The following is a 25,043-nucleotide window of genomic DNA, read 5'->3' as shown; positions in this document are numbered from 1 at the left end:
ATTAACAAAAGGGTAATCACACTCATTTGTAAAAAGACATTATAATAAGAACTTAAAAACATGTTTCACATCGCATATCATGGTAGTACGACGATACACTTTATATGTAGTTAAATAAAAATGGGGAAGAGACATACAAAGTAACATTGAGTAAATACCTTAAAACACGCCGGCATCTCCTGTATTGTACAAGTGATCAAAAGCAGCTTCATATCTACTACCAGGTCAAATCTTACTTCGATAAGGTTTTAATCATAAAAAGACATTTATGTCCATTCTCACTGAAAATTTGGATGGACTTCTGGGTAAAAAGAATTTGATCAATGGATACCTTTAAAACATTTTCAGTTATTCCTAATACCTAAAGCCTGTTCCAGCTCTGCCCGCTTCTGCTGGATCTTTGTATAAAAGTAGCGGTTGACGGCTTCGTGCGTCCAAGGCTGGAAATAGTACTGAGCTCGCCGCTCCTCCTCTGGGTTGCCAACAACATCTGTCATGGTTTTCAAGTCCCGATTCTGAAAAATAAAATCAATAAATAGAAGAAATAAATGCATAAAGGGTGTCATTAGATACTAAAACACCCTTTTCTTCCCTGCATCTGGATGGTCTCAGTTGTAAATGAATATTATTAGGTTTGTCTATTGCTTGGCTAGAACCACAATGGGGTTACATATTAAAAAGAAGCAACAGGGACCCACTTATACAGGCATTAAAGGCCAATTAAGTTGATGATCAATAGGTCTTCTAACTTTCTAAATACTTACCATTCACAACACATAATATTACATTTGCTTTGCACTTGTAGCTTTCTGGCACATAATGTAATACTATAACACCTTTTATTTCACCCTCTACTGTGCCTCTACCTTAAGCTCCACTAAGTTTTCTGCAGACCTTGTGAGGAATTTTACAACAAATATATAAAATTCTCAAATTTTTATAATATGTAAACATACAAGTCCCTGTATTTATTATTAGGACTATCAGATTTGTTACACAGCACATTCTACTGTACTGTATATACATGTACAGCATTGTATACATAAATATAGATAATACAAAGGGTAACACCACTCACCTGAGATATTAGCCATTTCTGTATAAACTGTTGCGGATCTTTGGCGAAGGAAAGGTAAAATTCCCTGTTAGTTTTGAGGGAGTTAATGGTTTCCACTGTCTCGTGGATCTTGGTGTCGAGTGTCTGGATGTCCTGCTGGGAGTTGGTGCTCAGCAGGAAGTTATTCATCTGAGTCTGTTAACAGCAGGAAAAAAAAGAATATATGAGATTACTAAGCAAAATTTTCTGAGGACAGTTCAAGGCCAACTTAACTATTCATATAACTGTTAAGGTAAAGACAAGAGAGTGCATGATACAGTATTTGGAATGATTCACTGGACAGTAATGTGAATAATTATTTTTGTTTGTAAATCAAAAGTTGGAAACATATGAGTCTGATTTTCAAAGTGAGAGATAGAGGTTATACTTTGTACTTTATAACATTCAAGGAACAGTTTAAAATTTATACACAAAATCTCTCACTATATTTCCTGCAGTCTTTCACAAAATACAAGTAAAATCAAGAGAAAAAAATTTGCTTTGTTTCAGAATATCATCCTTGAAATAAACATAACTCCTGGACAAAAACTTTACTTACTTTATATGAGCCTAAAATAGTCAAGCATTATAGATAAATCCATAAAGACTCTGCTCACCTTGAGGTTATCATCTACTTCTACATCTATGTCATAGCAAGATGTCTTCTTCTGGTCTGCACCCTCAACAGAGATGGTGTGGTTGATGATGATGGGGTCTGGGGGGAACAACAGCTGGTTCAGTCTACCGGGGATCTCTGCAAACTTCATACGAGGAACACCAAAGATCTGGAAAATAATGGTAAAAACCTATTAACGATGGCTGGGTGAACAATATCACTACCACAACCCTCCCCAACTTCTGATTAAGTGTATAAAAATATCAGACATTCATATAAGCACACCATACAATTTCACAGATTTCTTTTGCAACAGAATATCCAACAGCTACATAAAATACTGTCAAATGCCCTTTATGACTGGATATCCAAAATTCACACTACACATTCTCACAGTTTTCAATGACAGCCTCTGGGAATCTTTTAAGATTGGACATAAAATATTCATACTTCCATATTGTCAGTCAATGGAGAACCAGTTCAAGTTCTAGCACTGCAGCTTATTATCTATGATGAATGTGCATAGGTGGCTATTCAACTATGTTAAGGCACAAGATTAAGCTAATCCATCCTACTTGTATTGGATGGAAACATAACCTAAGTTAGAGACAGAAATACTTTGAATACTGACCTGTTCTAAGTATTTGTCACAGTTGATATATTCTCTCTCATGACCATCCTGCAGCTTGTGTGTTTTTATGTATTGCCACAATGCAGTAATGATGACAGGACGTGTTTGAGTGTGCACCCCCAAGAGGCGTGCTAAACGTGGATCCAGCTTGAACTGATGTGGCTGATAATCCAGCAAAAGCAGAATGGTACACCGGACGTTTTTATCTCCAGGTCGCTTCACCTGTAAGACACCATCATCACAGTAAATGATACAACCTTTAACAGTACTGTACCATACTGGGTTATTAGCTCCTCTAATACAAGAAATCTTTACCAGTTTCACACAGAGATCTGGAAACAAAGGCAACAAATGAAATGGTAACTGTAATGTTTCAAACTGTATCACAACACTTAACCTACATCAAGGCCAGGTTTGATTATTCCTCAAACAAATCTTCAATTATCTCAAAATCAGAAAATATATAATCAATCACTGATGATCTCTTAAACATATCAGAAACCTTCTGTAGTAGTTTATGCAATCACACTTCCCACCTCAGTCTTGTTAACACCGAGTTTGAGAAGTCATCCTAGCACCCTAGGTATATTTCACAGTAACTTAATGCACAGTAAGTAAAAAAAAATTTTGTAAATTTTTCAAAAACAGTATTTTTTTTAACGAGGCTCTGAACCAAACTCATAATGTATAAAAGTTTTCCTTTAAACCACTATTGGATAATGTACAAGTACTCTTAGAAATTAAATTAAATACAGAAAAACCATAGGCAGCGTGTAATTTGCATTTGAAAAGAAATTAAAATGTTTGAATGTCATTTGGACTAGCAATTATAGATTTAAAATTCTGGACAACAGATCCTTAATCAGCAAGTTCAGGAGTACATAAGAGATTTTGAACAAAATTGGTGAGACGAAGATTATGTCCAAAACGATAACCCAAAATGATATAGTTCTGTAATACAATATGATCTGAAAGAATGATCTAGAGAGGAGCAGAGTTCTAGACTGACTAAGTAACAAGTGATGGAACACCAACCTGAAAGCCATCAGTCTCCTGGGTGGTGGCTGTTCTGTGCCACTCAACAAGGTGATTATCAGGTCCATAAAGGTCCTTATCCAACTCAATCACCAGAGACTTGAAGAAGGAGGAGAACTTGCGCTTCAGTTTACTTGGATCATTCTGGAATAAATCTTCAGGATAAGAAAACTAAGAGGAAACAAAAGTATAACTAATACTGCACCTACAGGCACAAGCAGCCTAGTGGATATAGCATTTATCTCTTTTCCTAATGGTACAGTACCTAACTTTTAGAGGAGAAGGGAGGATGCTGTCAAGAGCAGTGCCAAATGTACTGAGGAGTTAGTATACAAAGTCCTGAACAAGAGCAAGGTCTTTGGGAACAACTTTGACTTTTTACATATGAGAAATGTTTTTATATTCATCTCTCCATTTGCCGTTTCTTTTAAATCATTAAAAGTTAACTATCAAAATAAAAGCTAAAATGTGTTCAGAAAACTTAAGACAATATTATATAATGAACATTATTGATTAATTATGGCTGATTTACTCACATCATCTTTACAATTATAAACCTTACTGTAATTTATTCTCTCATGCAGTTTGCTACTTGCTGTGGAATCAGGAGCTGTAATTGATCAAAGTATTGTTTTCTTTAGTCAAACTTATATTACCTTGTACACAAACACACCATTAAGACGATAAATCAGCCAGATATCTTACCTTATGGTCCTCTAAGAGCCGACCCTCCACTCTCAGTTCCCAGGATGCAACAGAAGCTTCGTCGCCCTCACCACCCTCAGCACGAGCAGGGTAAAATGTATTTGAGATGAAGATACGCAGTTTTTTTTTAACTTTCATGGGTCGCTTCAAAGCTTCCTGTAATACAATGTAATCAAATGAGAAAAGAGAAATTCTGGATTTAATTCATAAGTAGAATGACTTTCACACCAAAATTCTAATAAGAATAACTACTGTATCAATCCTTTTTGTTTTTTAGAGTACTATGAACAAGGCCATTAGTGAAGGTGAGGTGTGCAACACCCCCCCCCCAAATCAAAATTGATTGAGAGTCACAAATATGGTGTACTGGGAAATAGTGGCAAAATAGCCTTTACCGGACTCATTCCAGATATACAATAAACAGAGCTGCAAACCAAACATCACTTTAATATGCCAAGCCTTTCTTAGATTACCAATTGAAGGAAATTCTGTAGTTACCTGAATATCCAGTCTCTTCCTCATGATGGTGGCATCAAGTTTACGCTCAAAGGCCAGGAGATCCATATATGCCTGACTTTCCGGAACAAGATCCCGAACCTATAAATATATCAGCCAATATGAAAATGAGAGAAAACACTCTATGAAGCTAAACACATCTAGAAATATCTTTGGACTTACTATAGTGACATGAGAAAGTGGAGTAAAAGTAAACACAGATTTCTGAATAGGTATAAACTTCCTCCAACCACTCCTGACTCCTGCATCCCCTTCAATGTCAATCATGTCAGACTGTGCTTTTTTTTTAATAAATGTTGCTGTTATAACTGCAATGCTAAAAGAAAAAACTTTCTTGTATGTATATTAAAAATGTCTATATGTTGAGCATTAATAAATTTTCTCTTTAAAATAATAGGCACTTGTTAAGTTTTATATACCTTATGTAATGATTAAGTGTATAAAACTTCCAATACATTATACTGTATATAAAGTTCACTCTTTAGTATCCAGAATCCTCAGCACAGTACATGCTAGATTCTCAAAAATGCCAGTCTGTTGACAGTATTATACCTGCCTAAACCTTTTGAGAAAAGTAACAACTACTTCAGGTTCCACTATAGATGGGTCACTGTACCTTTTGTGGAAGAATCTTCTCAGCCAACTTCTTCTTCTTTTTAGAACTACCATGAGAATAGTCTGAAGGAACCCCTCCCTGGCTGGTGGGGGGAGGTCCACCACCACCACCACTTCCCCCGCTGCCTCCTCCACTGTTGAATAAAGAAGTGTGGTACAGTACTGTATATTACAAGCATAAGTGATATGATAAAGCTTGTTTATAAATACTTAAAAAGCTTAGTGTTCTCTTTTACCTGCAGCTAGTAAGGTCAAAGTCAGCATGTACAGTACCCTGATTTGCCTCTCATGTAAGAGTAGCATTACTAAATTTTCAGGGATCATTCTTCCTATAATCTGTTGTGCCTTACACCTTTAAATTTTCTAATGTTATGTCACTAATTAGCTACTAATGGATTTTCAAACTACTGTACACAAAACAGTACCAGTTGTAAGACAGTTCTGTCTAAGGCTACAAGAGCATGTACTGTACTAACCTTTTGGAAGAACTAGATGATGCAGGGCGTTTAGAGCCAGGAGTTGTGGGCATGGTTGGGGGACGGACCATTCCCCCGCTGTACGGCTGTGGGCCCGGGGGACCTGGGGCACGCTGCATCACAGGAGCTGGACTTCCCGCAGGACCCCCCATCCCAACAGGGGGGTATTGTGACCGCTGCACATTCATCTGCTGAAAAAACAATACAATTATAATAAATAAAAAATAAAATTTAAATACTGTATCTGGTCTCCACTAATTTTTTTCTTTTGTCAAAACTTATTTAAATGTGTACGCCCATTAAATACTTGATTATCAATAACAGTTACCTTCTACAAATAAAAAAAGCTAATCCACAAATTCCAGTTTACGAACCTCAATTGTATGCCAGTGTTTACTGAATAATTACCTAATCACCTACCTTCCCTCCGCTTCATAGCCCTGCCCATTGTCAGGTTCTGTGCATTGTTGTTTCCATTTCCTTATTTGGTGTCATTCAAATAACATCTCCAAAACATTCTGTGCAATTCCTTAAGTTCCAACCAGGAGCGAACTCATAGCAATGGTTTCAAATTAGACAAATTTAGATTTGGGTGCAAGACAGGTAAACACTGGTTTGGAAATAAGAGTAGTGGATGAGTGGAACAAGTTACCAGGTTCTCAACTGGCTCAGCCGTGTTAAAATTTTTATTATTATCCACTCTGTATCTGTGTTTTTCTGGCTAAATAAACCGTTTCAATTCAATTCATCATTAACCCGACCACGCTGGATAGCTTCAATTATAAGTTGGGCGGATATATGAGTGACAGGGGTTGGGTGTAAATGGGGCTGTACAGTATGGGCCAATAGTCCTGCTGCAGTTTCCTCCATTCTTATGTTCTTATAAATAGAGACGATTAACACCAGAAGGACTTTAAGGAATTTCACCAAATTTTCAGATTTTGTTTGGATGATACTGAGTAATAAAACTGAAGGAACAACGTTGTATTACATTTTCTTTTTAGTCTTTCCTTCGATCATAATTGACTTGTTAGAGGGCAGGGCTTTAAAGAGTGGTAATTTCACATCTCTACGTCCTTTGTAAGCCAAGTTATAAGATATTTACCATAATTATGGCACCAGCGGTCTTTGTCTACATGTCATGAACCAACGACAATCTCATTGGATGTGTTTATTACTATTTATATTGGATTGAAATCATTCATATTTCTAGAATGTTGTTTGGATGATAGTAAGCAATAAATTAAAAACGACAATGCACAGGTTAGGAAGTTAAGAGAGGTTAGGTAAGGTTAGGTCAGGCTCTAATAGGTTCTGTTCATTCTTGCTTTCATTTACAAGTTCAGCATCAGGCAAATAGTATCTCCAGAAATTCCAGTTAATTTCCATAAGTTATTCCTGGTGCTAACTGTCTCCTAAAGAGCATAGACATACACAGTGCTCAACAGCCAAGGAAGAAGTGTAAGGCAACTTCTCTAAAACCATAATTCTACTTGTTGATAAACAAAATTTACAAATATTTTTTTAAGAAAACCAGGAACCTTATATTAACTCAAATCATAGAATGTCAATGACCTGTAGACCGTACTAACAAGTAAATATTCCTTTATGTCTTTTGTTTACAATTATCGAGTGGCGCCCGCACTCTAACATTGACGACGTTTACTTGTGATTATTACTTAAATATATCTGTTACTTACAGGGTAACTCTGCTGGGGATATCTCATAGGGGTTCCCTGTCCCCCCTGAGGCACAGCATACCTCTGGGAGGAGACAGGAGGGGCACCTGGAGGTGGCGGAGTTCCCGGGTAAGGAGGACGCGACGCCATTTTCAATCAAGATCGCTTAGTGTACAAAACTACAAAATAAAATATTTGTATATATTGTTTTACATTATAATTTTTCTATAAAATTCGGTAGGCAGTTATATTCTTATATATATTTAAATTAAATCACGTATAACTCGAATCTATTAAAAAAATATGATATGAGCATATATATATATACTGTATATATGAGAAGGGAAAGCATTGCGTTATGTCGGTCCCACCAATATTAATAGTAACATGAGATTGTAATAAAAATATATATCAGATTCAAAATTCATTCACATCTTTATTATATGAAATAACACTATCAACATGACTCTTATTTTGCTTAAAACATATATAATTATTTAAGTTACAATTGGAATGGATAATGTCATTACGCCCTGCCGGAATAAGAGTTTGTTTACATAAATTAAACTTCATATAACCAAAGTTAGATTGTATTGTGTATATTCAATACATTGGTGTGCCATTGCCATAAGCAGTACTAAGGTTAATGTAATAAATACATTTCACAGGCTTAATTAGGCTCCAAGAAAATGCATAGGAAAGTTAATGTCAATCACCCTAGCCCAAAATATAAAAGAAGAAATCTGCTGACTTCTTCCTTTACTATTTCAATGATTAAGGTGCGCTTTAAAATTGGCATGATACTGATACAAATAATTATCGAAATTTCGTCTTTACACACACACCAAAAAACAGTATCTGCCGAACTTTGAGCTCCAATGTGTATAAAGGAATGAAAGTTTTAAGTACCTGTAGTTGAACTATCGTCGAGTGTTGAAAGGAATGCAAAATATTAAGGTACCACTCCGTACCAGGTCATAAAACCTGAAAAGTTGGCTTTGGTGGCCAACTTAGGCAAATGGGAGGAGGGAGGGGGTCACAGGATACTGATTATGCTTTTCTTTCTTGTCAGTTTTGGCGGTGGGTGAGAGTTTGAGTTAAAGAGATCGAATGCTCCTGGTGAAGGTTAAGTAATTTTTACAATTACGTATTACCAACTCTTACCATAACCTAATATAACTTATCCCAAACCTTAACTAACCAAAGACCCTTAACCTAGCAAAAATAACTGTAATCTAACCTAACCCAATTTAATCTTAACCAAACTTGACCTAACGTAATCAAAGCCAACCTGTCCGTAACACATATCACTGTGTGCATCGCTGAGGAGAAATCTTTCATATTTCTACCAATTAAATAAAGTTGGAGACGATGATTATACGTGAAGAAATAAAGGAATAGGCTAGAAGCTAGAGCGCACGCCCAAGAGTGTGACAGTGTGTGTGGTCGCGCGGTGTCCAGTTAAAACAGTAAGAGAACTCGGCTCCTCCCCACCACACACACTACCGTCATCATGGACACGCACGAGGTAAGAGATGTTAGAGACTTCGGGGTCATTGAAATTTATAGTAAACTTATTGATAAACTTCACAAATACCTGTTATAATAATTCCCAAATAGGTGGATGACTTTACATCTGACAGATATAAATTCAAATATACAGTATAGTAGTAATAGAAATTTCCATATAATTGTTAAAGACAAGAATATAATTACACATACTTAATGATTCTTAGTGTATGATAATGCGTATTTTTTTATCTTATGTATACATTTCTGTGTGTATACCTATGGTTCACAAATAGGGTGGTGGACGAGTAGCACAAGCTTAGCAATTTTGTAGTAAGTGCTGGGACGCTGGAAAGTTTTAAAAGGAGGCTAGATAGATTCATGGATGATAGAGAGTGGTAGTAACTCGACAGGAGCTGCCACGCACAGGTCAACCGGCCTATTGCAGACTCCTTATTTTCTTATGTTCTTATGGTTATGATTAATACTTCTCACTCCCAAATAATGCCAGTGCGGTAGGTGAGGTGTCCGGTCTTCATGGGCCCTCACTTGAAGCATGGTTTATCAGCTCACTAATTAATTGATGGTGTAGTTGAGGTTTAATCACCAACTCATTATAGGTTGTGATTGTTAATATAATTTTATATGTTTATTTATGTATTAAATAACATAGTGTAAATAGGTTTCCTTAGGTTAAGTTAGATTTGGTTAGGTTATATTATGAAGTTAAGTTAAGTTAGGTTAAACAAGGGTTTTTTTTTTTTTACGGGGATTAGCCCACCCGGGCACAGGTCACTGACCCACATCAGGGCCTGGGGGGTGAAAATGTAATAATTATTCATAGTAAATAAAATTTACAATAAAAAGTAAAATAAAATAATAATAACAATAATAATAATAACACCGTAATAATAATAATAAAGAACTATAAAGAAAAAAAAGAAAAATAGTGAGAAACAATATATGTATGTTGTGTTGTCAAGTAAGAAAAACAATTGAAACCCTGCAATTGTGTGTAAATGAGGCAGAAAGACAGGTGAGCAACCTGGGATTTGGTCACAATTTTCGTGATGCCATATGGCAGCAGGGTCTACCATGATGCTTCCAATATCTTCCCAGGCAGTAGTACCTCCCTGTTTGAGAGCTGCCTACTACCTACTTCCTGTTAAAGGTTTAGTTTGGTTACGTTAAATTAAGATGGAGTTAGAATACGTTAAGTTAGGTTAAATCAGATCAAGTTAGATTTATTTATAGTTAGGTTAGGTTAGGTGACTTAACTTCATGTGTGTTCAGTTATGTACGTAACTTTGAGTGTATAGCTATGTGCATATATATGTGTAACATCTATGTACGTAAACTTGTGTATATGTATAGTTAAAGTGTGTTTGTCTGTAAGTTTGTTTGTTGTTTGTTTATAAGTAAGTGTGTGTGTGTGTGTGTGTGTGTGTGTGTGTGTGTACTGTACATACCGAGACGTGTACACAGGTGGTGGTAGTCAGGTCAACAAACATTATGGTATGTCTGGTCGTCATGGAGCTGCTACCACCGCTACCACCACCACCACCTCCTCCACCACCACACACCCATAACACACAAGGCTCAATCTCCCATGTAACACCCCTGGAAAATCGACCATACAAATCACAATTGGTTAGCAGTGTCTTGGCATAATAGAGAGGACCTTTTGTGTTAGAGTTTACTGTGGTATGTCCTGTTATTGCCCGGAGTTCTCTTTTTATTTATTCCAACAGTGAACAAACTTACTGCCAGCATATAGCTAAGTGATCACGTGAAGATTAGGCACCCCGGAATATTTCACCTAAAGATTAACCACCATAATGCTAACCTAACCTAGCTTAACCTAACCTAACCTAACCTAACCACCATAATGCTAACCTAACCTAGCTTAACCTAACCTAACCTAACCTAACCACCATAATGCTAACCTAACCTAGCTTAACCTAACCTAACCACCATAATGCTAACCTAACCTAGCTTAACCTAACCTAACCTAACCACCACAATGCTAACCTAACCTAGCTTAACCTAACCTAACCACCACAATGCTAACCTAACCTAGCTTAACCTAACCTAACCACCATAATGCTAACCTAACCTAGCTTAACCTAACCTAATCCAACCTAACGTAATCGAAGGCAACGTAACCAGACAAAACCTAACCTAACGCAACTTATCCTACAGACAGACAGACAGACAGACAGACAGACACACACAGACAGACAGACAGACAGACAGACAGACAGACAGACACACATTAAACTGTCTCAACTAGCGGGTATAATAACAAAGATATAGACATCATAACTCACATTCCAACATTATTTATTCAGGTTAAGTAAAGACTTTAACAAAATAATACAATAAACTAACCCACCATTAACATCCAGGTTAAGTTAAAATAAAAGACGATAATAATTTAACTCTGGGAGACACAAAACAATTTAACAATATCAAGGTGTTAGTATTTTGTTTATAGTTTTATATAAGAAGGAAATAGTGGTGTGTTTTTTATTAAGGATTAAGAACTATATTATGAAGTGAATTAGACGGTGGAGAATAAATACGGGTTTTATTGTAGATTTTCTAAACATGCATACAGACACACACGCACGCACACACACACACACACACACACACACACACACACACACACACACACACACACACACACACACACACACAGACAGACAGACACACAAACACACACGAATCCAAACATCGAATTTTTTTCCTTATTCACAACCTTCAAGAGAGAGAGAGAGAGAGAGAGAGAGAGAGAGAGAGTCAACATTCCACGCACCTGTGTTATTAAGTCGATAATTACACTGCATAACACAATGGCGCCCATCATAACACTACCTTACGTAATTAACTCGGAGGGGTAGACTGTGTAGCCTTGACCTGTACTACGTGACCCTTGACCTGTACCACGTGACATTTGACCTGTGCCACGTGACCCTTGACCTGTGCCACGTGACCTTGACTATTACTCTGAGACACATACAACACTCTAGGACACATACACCAGGACACACACACACACACCAGGACACACACACATAAACCAGGACACACACACACACCAGGACACACACACACACACACACTATCCAGGACACAGGGAAATTACTCAAGGGTTCCTAGAAACTAATCCAGCTTTTAATGTCCAGGAAGTAAACCCCACAGTAATATAATTATCTACTGATACTGAGGGGTGTGGTGGGGGGTGAGATGTGTGTGGGTGGAGGTGAAATAGGCTTACACACAGGTAATGGCCGCCAATCTGAGCTGTGACTGTCGTACCCAGGTTGAGAGAGAGAGAGAGAGAGAGTTACTTGATTTTCTTTCTTTTTCATATCAAGGATCCCTCCCCCCCGCCCCCCGCTATATAATGAATCACGTAGAGAAAAGTCCATTATATCAAGGTTACACTATATATTAACTTCCTCCCACCCAGAAAAATTTAGTGTTTTGATACAGACACGAATAAAAATATATATATATACCTAAGTCATTTTATCTTATCTATTTTATAATCTTTTACAAACGTGTTTTATGGGTCTAGCATTATCAGATTGTTGTGATAGAACGTAATAACTGTTTGTTGTCTGCCGTGACGTAAACAAGTCCTCCGCACTCACCACCGTCACATGTAAACAAACACCAAGTCCTCCTTCCTCACCATATGTAAACAAACACCAAGTCCTCCTTCCTCACCATATGTAAACAAACACCAAGTCCTCCTTCCTCACCATATGTAAACAAACACCAAGTCCTCCTTCCTCACCATATGTAAACAAACACCAAGTCCTCCTTCCTCACTATATGTAAACAAACACCAAGTCCTCCTCTTCCTCACCATATAAACACTGTCCTTCCTCACCATATGTAAAACAAATGACTGTCCCTCCTCAATTATATAAACAAACACCAAGTCCTCACCATATGTAAACAAACACCAAGTCCTCCTTCCTCACCATATGTAAACAAACACCAAGTCCTCCTCACCATATGTAAACAAACACCACCATTTTATACAGGAATTATGGTAGAGATTCATCGCCTGAGGGATTTTGTCCAGATCACCAATTGGGTAGTTTCATTCAGATCACCAATTGGGTAGTTTCATCCAGATCACCATTGGGTAGTTTCATCCTGATCACCAATTGGGTAGTTTCATCCAGATCACCATTGGGTAGTTTCATCCTGATCACCAATTGGGTAGTTTCATCCTGATCACCATTGGGTAGTTTCATCCTGATCACCAATTGTGTAGTTTCATCCTGATCACCAATTGGGTAGTTTCATCCTGATCACCAATTGGGTAGTTTCATCCAGATCACCAATTGGGTAGTTTCATCCAGATCACCAATTGGGTCTAGTTTGATCCTGATCACCAATTGGGTAGTTTGATCCTGATCACCAATTGGGTAGTTTGATCTATAACAGTGTAAAGGAATTTCTGTTCGTGACTGTACACTTAATATTACCGTTAGTCAATAGAGAATCCAGGTCAATACCTATGGTCAGTCACACACACATTCTTTGGTAGTAACGACAGTACTTAACACTTCAGGCCAAAACCATTGTTACAAAATCTACACCACAACACTAAAACCATTACTACCATCACTACACAACATCAGAATACCACCATTATCACCCCCATCACCATCACCACCCTCCACCATCACTACCACTCTCCCTCATCACCACCACCAACACAACAGTCAGGGGGGAGGGAGGGAGGGAGGGAGGGGGGTCAACTTCCCAGAACTAAAGTATTGATCGGTTGCCCTCCGTGGTGGTCATCAATACAAGGGTCCCCACACACCTTCTCTCTCACTCATAAACAACCTAACTCAGTCACTCTTATCACCTCTCTATCCACAACCAGAGGCAATAAATCCGTGTTATGTTAATCGTGTTTAGGTTAGTGTTATGTTATTGGTGTAAATATGAGGTTAAATCAGTGTTATGTTAATCGTGTTTAGGTTAGTGTTATGTTATTGGTGTAAATATGAGGTTAAATCAGTGTTATGCTAATCGTATAAATATGAGGTTAAATCAGTGTTATGCTAATCGTGTAAACATAAGGTTAAATAAGGGAATTTTGTCCTCGGGAAATTTCGTTTGATGTGAATTTTAACCCAAGGGAAATTTTGTCCCAAGGTTGAGAATCCATCCTACACCCAACCAGGAAGTAAGGGGAGTGTCCTAACTTACCGCGTGTCCCCTCCCACATCTGATCGACATCGTGGCCACAAACATGACAGACCAACACGAGAAAAGTGAATTAGCGATTTCACAGATGCAACACGACACAGGTTCATAGGGTGTATACGGCGGGACGTGTAGGTCAATTATAAAACTGATACACGACAAAACTGAATTGATAGATAGATACATAGATAGATAGAAAGAGATAGATAGATAGATACACTTACATACATACATACATATGATAGATATAGATAGATAGATACACACACATACATACATACATATGATAGATAGAGATAGATAGATACACACACATACATACATACATATGATAGATAGAGATAGATAGATACACACACATACATACATACATATGATAGATAGAGATAGATAGATACACACATGCTATTGCCACATGCATATGATAGATACATAGCTGCGACATCATAACACCTGGCACCACGTGTTAACACCTCGCACCATCGTTAACACCTGCACCACGTGTTAACATCTCGCACCACGTGTTAACACCTCGCACCACGTGTTAACACCTGCATTAACGTGTTAACACCTGGCACCACGTGTTAACACTCGCACCACGTGTTAACACCTCGCACCACGTGTTAACACCTCGCACCACGTGTTAACACCTGGCACACAACGTGCCATCATTCCGGCACCACGTTGCCAACACCTGGCACCACGTGTTAACACTCGCACCACGTGTTAACACCTCGCACCACGTAAGCACACCTGGCACAACGTGTTAACACCTGGCACCACGTGTTAACACCTGGCACCACGTGTTAACACCTCGCACCACGTGTTAACACCTGGCACAACGTGTTAACACCTGGCACCACGTGTTAACACCTGGCACAACGTGTTAACACCTCGCACCACGTGTTAACACCTGGCACAACGTGTTAACACCTCGCACCACGTGTTAACACCTGGCACCACGTGTTAACACCTCGCTCCACGTGTTAACACCTGGCACCACGTGTTAACACCTCGCACCACGTGTTAACACCTGGCACAACGTGTTAACACCTCGCACCACGTGTTAACACCTGGCACAACGTGTTAACACCTCGCACCACGTGTTAACACCTGGCACCACGTGTTAACACCTCGCTCCACGTGTTAACACCTGGCACCACGTGTTAACACCTCGCTCCACGTGTTAACACCTGGCACCACGTGTTAACACCTCGCACCACGTGTTAACACCTGGCACCACGTGTTAACACCTCGCTCCACGTGTTAACACCTGGCACCACGTGTTAACACCTGGCTCCACGTGTATCTCAAGTGTATTGATCTCCGCTTGGTGTTGTTAGTAACGGTACAGTCTCCAAAGCAACTATGGTTTGTGACCTACTTAGTGTAGTGTCTGTAGTGAAGGAGCAATTTAATGTACAACTACCATAATAAGGGAGCATTTTTATAAGCAATTCACATTTTAGAGAATTTAGGGCTAAAGGAAAAATCTCCATACTCCAAAATGAAAAATATTGACCCAGCAACCAACTATATTTTACCCTTAAAGATAAAAATTAGGGAAAAAAAGTGACAGTCCTACAAAATTAAGGGCATAGGGCTACAAGGTCTGATATATTACCCTAAATTAACCTAAAGTCCTGATTCTCGGTAGACCCTTACGATAAAATAAACATTCCCCTTAAGTGATGCTATAAATGATGTCACTTTACTGTTTCACTTAACTTAAAACACATAAATTATCGTAGGTGTTTGGAAAATAATGTGATAATTTTTGTTTTGTTGTTGAGTTGGTGGTGAATGAACGTCTCTTGTTAGGATAGATTTTCGGTATAATTTTGGTGTTGTATTTGTGTTTGTTTTTCACCATTGGATTAGATTTAGTTTGGACAGTTTGGTACACAGACAGACACACACTAATAACACATTCTTATACACACACACACACACACACACACACACACACACACACACACACACACACACACACACACACACACACATCATCGTGCCACGTTTGAAGGTTAAAGCGACCATCAACACTGTAAGGTGGTGTAATACAAAGGAACACAACACGAGGGAGTGACGTAAGTGAGAGGTACATGACAGTGTGTGTGTGTAGAAGGAGAGTGTGTGTTGTGGGAGAGAGGGGGGGCAGGAGAGTGTGTGTTGAGGGGTGGGAGAGTGTGTGTTGAGGGGGAGAGTGTGTGTGCAGGGGGCAGGGAGAGTGTGTGTGTGAGGGGGTGTTAGAGTGTGTGTTGAGGGGGGTGTGTGTTGAGAGAGTGTGTTGAGGGGAGTGTGGAGGGGTGTGTGTGTGTGTTGCAGGGGTGTTAGAGTGTGTGTTGAGGGGCAGGAGAGTGTGTGTTTGAGGAGAGTGTGTGTTGAGGGGGCAGGAGAGTGTGTGTTGAGGGGGCAGGGAGAGTGTGTGTGAGGGCAGGAGAGTGTGTGTTGAGGGGGCAGGAGGTGTGTGTGAGAGGGGGCGGAGGGGGGGAGAGTGTGTGTTGAGAGAGTGTGTGTGAGGGGGGAGGAGGAGGGGGGAGAGTGTTTGAGGGGGGTGTTAGAGTGTGTGGAGGGGAGAGTGTGTGGTGTGAGGAGAGTGTGTGTTGAGGGGGCAGGAGAGTGTGTGTTGAGGGGGCGGAGAGTGTGTGTTGAGGGGGTGTTAGAGTGTGTGTTGAGGGGGCAGGAGAGTGTGTGTGTTGAGGGGAGGAGAGTGTGTAGGAGGTGTGTTAGAGGGGGTGTGTTGAGGGTGTGTGAGAGAGTGTGTGTTGCTGTGTGTGTTGAGGGGGTGTTAGAGTGCGTGTAGAGTGCGTGTCTAGGAGCTGGACTGAGCGGCGCCCCCAACCACTCACCTCAGCTTAATTAAATGATTCCTAGTTCAATTGGATAAGTACTCACTAGTCTAACCTAACCTAACCTAACCTAACCTAACCTAACCTAACTTAACCTAGCCCAACCTAACACCTCACATAACCTAACCTAACCTAACCTAACCTAACCTAACCTAACCTAACCTAACCTAACCTAATCTAACCCAACCTAACACCTCACATAACCTAACCTAAGCATTCATAGTTAAGTTAGGTTAGGTTAGGTCAGGTCAGAAGATATCAAGACAGGTGCCCACCCACATGACCTCTGACCCAACCAACCTATCGTTCACTACCTAAAACCTGTACGGTACTCCAAAGGTCCCGCTGACAGGTCGTTACAGGTAATGACACGAGTTCTAACAGGTGCAACGCCTTAATTACCGCACCCGCTGAGCTCTGTCCACCTGTTGTTGTTCTTAATGACTGCTGTGTAGTGGTTGGTTGGTTGTTAGTCCTCAGTGAGTCAGGTGAGTGTTGATGTAACCCTTTAAGGACGATAACTTAACCCTCCGTGGGCATAGGTTTGACCCTCTAGTCCTGAAAGTGTTAAAAGTGCACTAAAATAATCATCAACGTTTAATAATTGTGGACATGTCAGTCAGTCAGTCAATCAATCAATCAGTTGGTCAGTCAGTCAGTCAATCAGTGAGTCATTATCTTACGTCAGTAGACGAGATCTGGTGAAGTCATCATGGGCTGGGGGAGTGGGGGAGGGTTGGGCAGGTTGGGAGGTGGGCGGTTGGGCTGGGGAGCTGGGGAGGGTTGGGCTGGAGTGATGGGAGGAGGGGGGTGATGGGCGGAGGGCTGGGGTGAGGGGGGGGGCTGGAGGGTTAGGATGAGGGGAAGGACTGAAGGATTAGGATGAGGGGGCAGGATTACCAAGGGCCTCCCAGAAGTCACTAAACACCTACACTTCTTCCTCCTTCTGCCTCAGGGAACCATCAAGTTAAAAGAGGACTTCGACCCCGAGAAACCCTGCGTCAGGTTCCGGAAGGCCATGAAGGGGATGGGAACCGATACCAATGTGATTATCAAGATGTTGGTCACCCATCAGAACATCCAACGGCAGGAGTACATAGAGAAATATAAGGCCATGTACGGACGGGTGAGTGTACTGTACGTGTTGGTGTTGTGTGGGGAGGGAGGGAGGGAGGGAGGGATCAAGGACGGGTACCTCCTCCACCTCACCATGCACGGAAACGGACCATGTGAGAGAGAGAGAGAGAGAGAGAGAGAGAGAGAGAGAGAGAGAGAGAGAGAGAGCCTGCATGTTTCCCCCACTCACAAAACCCCAAAACAACAACAAACATATAAAAAGTAAACAAACTTCGTCACTAACATACTGAAGGTGGCGGCGACGGCGAGTTAATCCTCTGGTCTTCAATACGACAGGACCTGAAGGAAGATCTGAAGGAGGAACTAGGAGGGACGTTTGAGGAGGCGGTGCTGGCGCTACTGGAGGGGCCTTATGACCTACTGGTGGAGGCCCTCAACGAAGCCCTTACGGTGAGTGCTGGTTAATATCTACATTTGTCTTCTACCATCTACACTCTCGTCTACCACTACCTACCACAACCACTACCTACCACCACCACAACCACTACCTACCACCACTATTGCCATCACTACCTACCACCACCACAACCAATACCTACCACCATCATCATTACCTACCACCATTATCACCATCTATACCTGCCTACCACAATCTACACTTAGCCACTACCCAATTTTTTTTAAGTTACTGTACTCAAGGGTTACAGCTATCTAACACCTGTGACCTAACACCTGTCTCCTAACACCTGTGACCTAACACCTGTCTAACACTTGTCTCCTAACACCTGTCACCTTACACCTGTGATCTAACACTTGTCTCCTAACACCTGTCTCCTAACACCTGTGATCTAACACCCGTCTCCTAACACCTGTCTAACCTTCCTCCAGAGCATCGGCACCGATGAGAAGACACTGATTGACATCCTCGCCTGTCGCTCACCTGACGAGATCGAGGGGCTGAAAAACCACTATCAACGGAGTGAGTAAAGTGTGTGTGTGAGAGAGAGAGAGAGAGAGAGAGAGAGAGAGAGAGAGGCTGAAAACCACTATTAACGGAGAGAGAGAGAGAGAGAGAGAGAGAGAGAGAGAGAGAGAGAGAGAGAGAGTTAACACACAGTAAACCATAAGCACCTCAGGAACACCTTTTCCTTCCCTACCTCCCCTTCTGTGTCTCCTTCAGAGTATGGCATTTCCTTGGACGAACATCTGGTCTCGGAACTGTCAGGAGACTTTAAGAATTTGATGTGTGCACTGGTGGCCGCCGGGAGGGACGAGAACCAGACCGTTGACACCCCCAGCGCTATCAGTGACGCCCAGGTAGGTCTTCTGGGTCTTCTTTCTGGTGACAAAAAAAGAATGAAAATTAAAGAAAAATAAGAAAAAAATAAGAAAAAAAAACCACCAGTGAATTCTTAAACTGTGTCAATTTTCCATTTTTGTTTTATTTTTTTATTTTAATTTTTGTCACTCAAGATCATCAGAAATCGAAGTAAATCCACCATAACGAATACACTTAACCACCACCACTTCTTCTTCTTCTTCTTCTTCTCCTCTTCTTCTCATCTCTTCTCCTTGTTCCCTCTAACACCATACTTCACCACAGTTACTCTACGACGCTGGGGTAGGCATGAACAGTGAAACAGACGAAGAGGAATTTATCAGAATTCTCAACACCCGGAGCTTCCCACAACTCAAGGAGGTATTCAACCAATATGAGACACTGGCTGCAGCTCCCATCGAAGACGCATTAGGGGAGGAATTCAGCGGTGACATGAAGAACGGCTTACTGGCTATTGGTGAGTTCTTGTTTATGATTTGGCCTGAGGCTTATTCTACTGCAGCAGGTGAGGCTATCATACTATACTACTGTAGGAGGTGAGGCTATGAGGCTGTATTACTGCAGCAAGTGAGGCTATCATACTATACTACTGTAGGAGGTGAGGCTTATACTACTGTAGGAGGCGAGGCTTATTCTACTGCAGCAGGTGAGACTATCATACTATACTACTGTAGGAGGTGAGGCTTATACTACTGTAGGAGGTGAGGCTTATTCTACTGCAGCAGGTGAGACTATCATACTATACTACTGTAGGAGGTGAAGCTATGAGGCTGTATTACTGCAGCAGGTGAGGCTATCATACTATACTACTGTAGGAGGTGAGGCTTATACTACTGTAGAAGGTGAGGCTATGAGGCTATACTATTGTAGGATTTTATGATGTGTTGACCTGAGGTTGACAACTACTGTCCAAATAACATCCCACGTGTCCCAATAACATCCCACGTGTCCCAATTACATCTCACGTGTCCCAATAACATCCCACGTGTCCCAATAACATCCCACGAGTCCCAATTACATCTCACGTGTCCCAATTACATCCCACGTGTCCCAATTATATCCCACCGTGACCCAATTATATCCCACGTGTCCCAATAACATCCCATCGTGTCCCAATTTATATCCCACGTGTCCCAATAACATCCACCGTGACCCAATTATATCCCCGTCCCAATAACATCCACCGTGTCCCAATTATATCCCACGTGTCCCAATAACATCCACCGTGTCCCAATTATATCCACGTCCCAATATCCACGTGTCCCAATTATATCCACGTGTCCCAATAACATCCACCGTGTCCCAATATCCCGCGTCCCAATAACATCCCACGTGTCCCAACAGTTCAGCGGGTGAAGGATCCACTGGGGTTCTACGCTGAGGCTGAACCAGACAATAGTGGGCGCTGGGACGGATGACAAGTCCCTCATAAGGATACTAGTCTCTCGATCTGAGGTAGGGGGGTAGGGGGATGAGGGGGATGGGGAGGGGAGGGGAGGGAGGGGGGTGAGAGGGTGAAGGGGAGGATGTTGGTGCGGAGGAGGGAGGAGGGTGAGGGGTGAGGGAAGAGAGTGAGGGGGAGGAGGGTGTTAGTGCTAGGTGGCTAATCAAAAAAAAAAAATCCTATTCTTCCTTCTTCCTCTTCTTCCCCCACCTCCTCCCCTTTCTTCCTCCTTCTCTCTTCTTCCTCCCCATACCCATCTCTCCTCCTATATCGCTCTCCCCATGTCCTCACTTTATCTCCCCATGCCTCGTCTCACCTTGTCTCCCCATGTCTCCTTGTCTCCCATGTCCTCCTCATGTCTCCCCATGTCCTCACCCTTGTTCCCATGTCCTCCTTGTCCCCTGTCTCCATGTCCTCCTTGTCTCCCCCATGCCCTCACCTTGTCTCCCCATGTCCTCACCTTGTCTCCCCATGTCTTCTCCATCTCACCTTGTCTCCCCATGTCTCCCACTTCCTCCTCCATCTCCCCATGTCCCTCCCCTCGTCTCCCCATGTCCCACCTTGTCTCCCCATGTCCTCACCTTGTCTCCCCATGTCCTCCCCTCGTCTCCCATGTCCTCACCTCTGTCTCTCCTCCTTGTCTCCCCATGTCCTCACGTCTCCCATGTCCTCTCTCCCCATGTCCTCTCCTCCTTGTCTCCCCATCGTCTCCCCACCCGTCTCCCCATGTCCTCCACCTCAATCTCCCCATGTCTCTGTCTCCATGTCCCCACCTCGTCTCCCCATGTCCTTGTCTCCCCATGTCCTCCTCCCCACTGTCCCCCACATGTCTCTCTCCCATGTCTTCACCTTGTCCCCATGTCCTCCACCTTGTCTCCCCATGTCCTCACTCTCCCCTGACCTTGTCTCCCATGTCCTCCTTGTCTCCCATGTCCTCTCATGCCCCCATGTCTCATGTCCTCACCCGTCTCCCATCCCCACCTTGTCTCATGTCCCCACTGTCTCCCATGTCCACCTCGTCTCCCATGTCCTCACCCTCATCTCACCCTCGTCGTCCCCATGTCCTCACCTCGTCTCCCCATGTCCTTCTCCCCATGTCCTCACCTCGTCTCCCCATGTCCTCACCTCGTCTCCCCATGTCCTCACCTCGTCTCCCCATGTCCTCACCTCGTCTCCCCATGTCCTCACCTCGTCTCCCCATGTCCTCACCTCGTCTCCCCATGTCTGTGTCTCCCCATGTCCTCACCTCGTCTCCCCATGTCCTCACCTCGTCTCCCCATGTCCTCACCTCGTCTCCCCATGTCCTCACCTTGTCTCCCCATGTCCTCACCTCGTCTCCCCATGTCCTCACCTTGTCTCCCCATGTCCTCACCTTGTCTCCCCATGTCCTCCCACAGATCGACCTGGCAGACATACAGACCCGGTACAAGGACATGTATGACAAGGACCTCTGGGTCGATGTGAAGGATGACACCCAAGGAGACTACCAGAAGCTCCTCCTGGCCATCATGGGTCACTAACTCCCTCAATGCCTCTGATTAACGGACTGTATGGAGATGAGAGTCCGCTATATGGAGGTTTCACTGTAACAGCTTCTTGGACCTCTAACTACAGCTATTACTGGTGGTGGTGGTGGTAGTTAGGGTAGTTATTGGTACTAACTGGTGGTCGTAGTTAGGGTAGTTACTGGTTCTAAATGATGGTGATGGTGGTAGTGGTGGTAGTTAGGGTAGTTACTGGTTCTAACTGGTGGTGGTGGTAGTTAGGGTAGTTATTGGTTCTAACTGATAGTGGTGGCAGTTAGGGTAGTTACTGGTTCTAACTGCTGGTGGTGATAATTAGGGTAGTTACTGGATCTTACTGGTTGCGGTGGTGGTAGTTAGGGTAGTTATTGGTTGTAACTGGTGGTGGTGGTAGGGTGGTGGTAGTTAGGGTAGTTAGGGTAGTTACTGGCGATGGTTAGGATAGTTATTGGCTCTAACTACTACTGGTGCTAGTTAGGGTGCTACAAGTTTGACAGCTAGCCAGTAGTTAGACATTGATGGCTTAACTGTTGATAGTTAGGTGGTGGTTGTCTAACTGCAGTCGTCTGGAATTACCTCCACAAATACTTATAACCAAGCACTGTTAAGAGCATTATATAAATGCTAGTTACAGTCCTCTAACTAGCAGTACTAGATAGTTAGGTAAACACTAATATAACAACACGCATAATAAATTTTGGCGCCAACAGATAAGACTCAATTTTGGCGCCAACTAGAATGGCTTTTAGTGTAAACAACAAATAACTTTGGTAAACACAGGCTCTCACTCTCGTTACTACTCGCCAAAGAACCCAGACTAGAACACATCCTCCAGAATCCTCACAGAAGGTGGACACACAGTCAAGTTGTGTACGGCTATAAGGAGCTAAACAAGTCATAGGTAACCTTATCTTTCCATTATATATTAACAGCAGTGTAGTGTGGTATAGGCGTGGCATCTTTATATGACTTAAACAAAATATGATACCACCTGAAGATTACACACCTTAGTATATTTTCACCTAATGGAAAGCGACCGTGATGCTAAACTAACCTAACCTAACCCCACCAGGTAAAGTTAGGGTGGTTAATCCTCATGTGATCTCTTAAAATGCTTTGTTTGTGGTGTGTTTGGTGTTGATTGGATGATGACATGGCTTCACCACAGTCAGGCTAAGTACACGCACTTCTTAAGGAATGAATTCATGGTAGAAGAATGTTAAGGTGATAGAAATGTTGTGAAAGAAGGTGAATGTTCCTCAAATGTCAGTAAACACAAACACCAAGGGTCTCTGTCAACACAAACACCAAGGGTCTCTGTCAACACAAACACCAAGGGTCTCTGTCAACACAAACATCGAGGGTCTCTGTCAACACAAACACCAAGGGACTCCTGTCAACACAAACACCAAGGGACTCTGTCAACACAAACACCAAGGGTCTCTGTCAACACAAACAATGGGCGGGTCTCTACACAACACAAACACCAAGGACTCTGTCAATAAACACTAAGGGTCTCTGTCAACACAAACACCAAGGCCCCTTGTCAACACAAACACCAAGGGTCTTGTCAACACAAACACCAAGGACTCTGTCAACACAAACACCAAGGGTCTCTCTGTCAACACAAAACACCAAGCGCGGTCTCTGTCAACACAAACACCAAGGACTCCCTGTCAACACAAACACCATGCCCTGTCAACACAAACACCATGCCAGGGTCTCTCTGTCAACACAAACACTCAAGGGTCTCTGTCAACACAAACACTAAGGGTCTCTGTCAACACAAACACCAAGGGTCTCTGTCAACACAAACATCAAGGGTCTCTGTCAACACAAACATCAAGGGTCTCTGTCAACACAAACACTTCATGGGTCTCTGTCATTAAACACCAAGGGTCTCTGTGGTCAACACAAACACCTCATGGCCCTGTCATCACAAAACACCAAGTGTCTTGTCAACACAAACACCAAGGGTCTTCTGTCAACACAAACACCAAGGTCTCTGTCAACACAAACACTAAGGGTCTTGTCAACAATAAACACCAAGGGTCTTGTCAACACAACACCAAGGGTCTCTTGTCACAAACACCAAGGGTCTCCTGTCAACACAAACACTAAGGTCTCTGTCACACAAACACCAAGGGTCTCTGTCAACACAAACACTAAGGGTCTCTGTCAACACAAACACCAAGGGTCTCTGTCAACACAAACACTAAGGGTCTTGTCAACACAAACACCAAGGGTCTCTGTCAACACAACACCAAGGGTCTCCTGTCACAAACACCATGGGTCTCTGTCAACACAAACACTAAGGTCTCTGTCAACACAACACCAAGGGTCTCTGTCAACACAAACACCAAGGGTCTCTTGTCAACACAAACACTAAGGCCTCTAAGGTCAACACAAACACCAAGGGGGTCTCTGTCAACACAGCACCAAGGGTCTCTGTCAACACAAACACCAAGGGTCTCTGTCAACACAAACACCAAGGGTCTCTGTCAACACAAACACCAAGGGTCTCTGTCAACACAAACACCAAGGGTCTCTGTCAACACAAACACCAAGGGTCTCTGTCAACACAACACCAAGGGTCTCTGTCAACACAAACACCAAGGGTCTTGTCAACACAAACACCAAGGGTCTCTGTCAACACAAACACTAAGGGTCTCTGTCAACACAAACA

The 25,043-nt window shown here is 42.1% G+C and overlaps 2 protein-coding genes across 3 annotated transcripts; one reads left to right on the top strand and one right to left on the bottom strand.

Annotated features, from left to right (window-relative positions):
- Positions 1-29: 29 nt before the first annotated feature.
- On the bottom strand, positions 30-7,548 carry LOC121874206 (brahma-associated protein of 60 kDa-like). 2 transcript variants are annotated; one of them, XM_042378226.1, is made up of 10 exons: positions 7,391-7,548; positions 5,691-5,881; positions 5,216-5,348; positions 4,582-4,680; positions 4,084-4,239; positions 3,379-3,522; positions 2,344-2,565; positions 1,714-1,881; positions 1,079-1,252; positions 30-515 (listed from the first exon to the last, which is right to left on the bottom strand). In XM_042378226.1, the coding sequence occupies exons 1-10, from the start codon at positions 7,517-7,519 to the stop codon at positions 345-347; spliced, it is 1,587 nt and encodes a 528-aa protein (XP_042234160.1). In that variant the 5' UTR covers positions 7,520-7,548; the 3' UTR covers positions 30-344. The 2 variants fall into 2 exon arrangements, with proteins under 2 accessions (XP_042234160.1, XP_042234161.1); XM_042378227.1 differs by having other exon boundaries at positions 5,691-5,878.
- Positions 7,549-8,815: 1,267 nt separating this feature from the next.
- On the top strand, positions 8,816-23,358 carry LOC121874205 (annexin-B12-like). The gene is given in 9 exon segments (XM_042378225.1): positions 8,816-8,897; positions 17,930-18,100; positions 18,388-18,501; positions 18,940-19,030; positions 19,232-19,368; positions 19,655-19,847; positions 20,735-20,768; positions 20,770-20,845; positions 22,232-23,358. Coding segments are annotated over 9 exon segments (954 nt in total). The 5' UTR covers positions 8,816-8,882; the 3' UTR covers positions 22,355-23,358.
- The last annotated feature ends 1,685 nt before the right edge of the window (positions 23,359-25,043 follow it).

Source organism: Homarus americanus, unplaced genomic scaffold (assembly GCF_018991925.1).
Source record: "Homarus americanus isolate GMGI-L3 unplaced genomic scaffold, GMGI_Hamer_2.0 scaffold49667, whole genome shotgun sequence".
Classification (NCBI taxonomy): Eukaryota; Metazoa; Arthropoda; class Malacostraca; order Decapoda; family Nephropidae; genus Homarus; species Homarus americanus.
The sequence above is the reverse complement of the archived record's forward strand: the minus strand, read 5'-3'. Positions and strand labels throughout refer to the sequence as shown.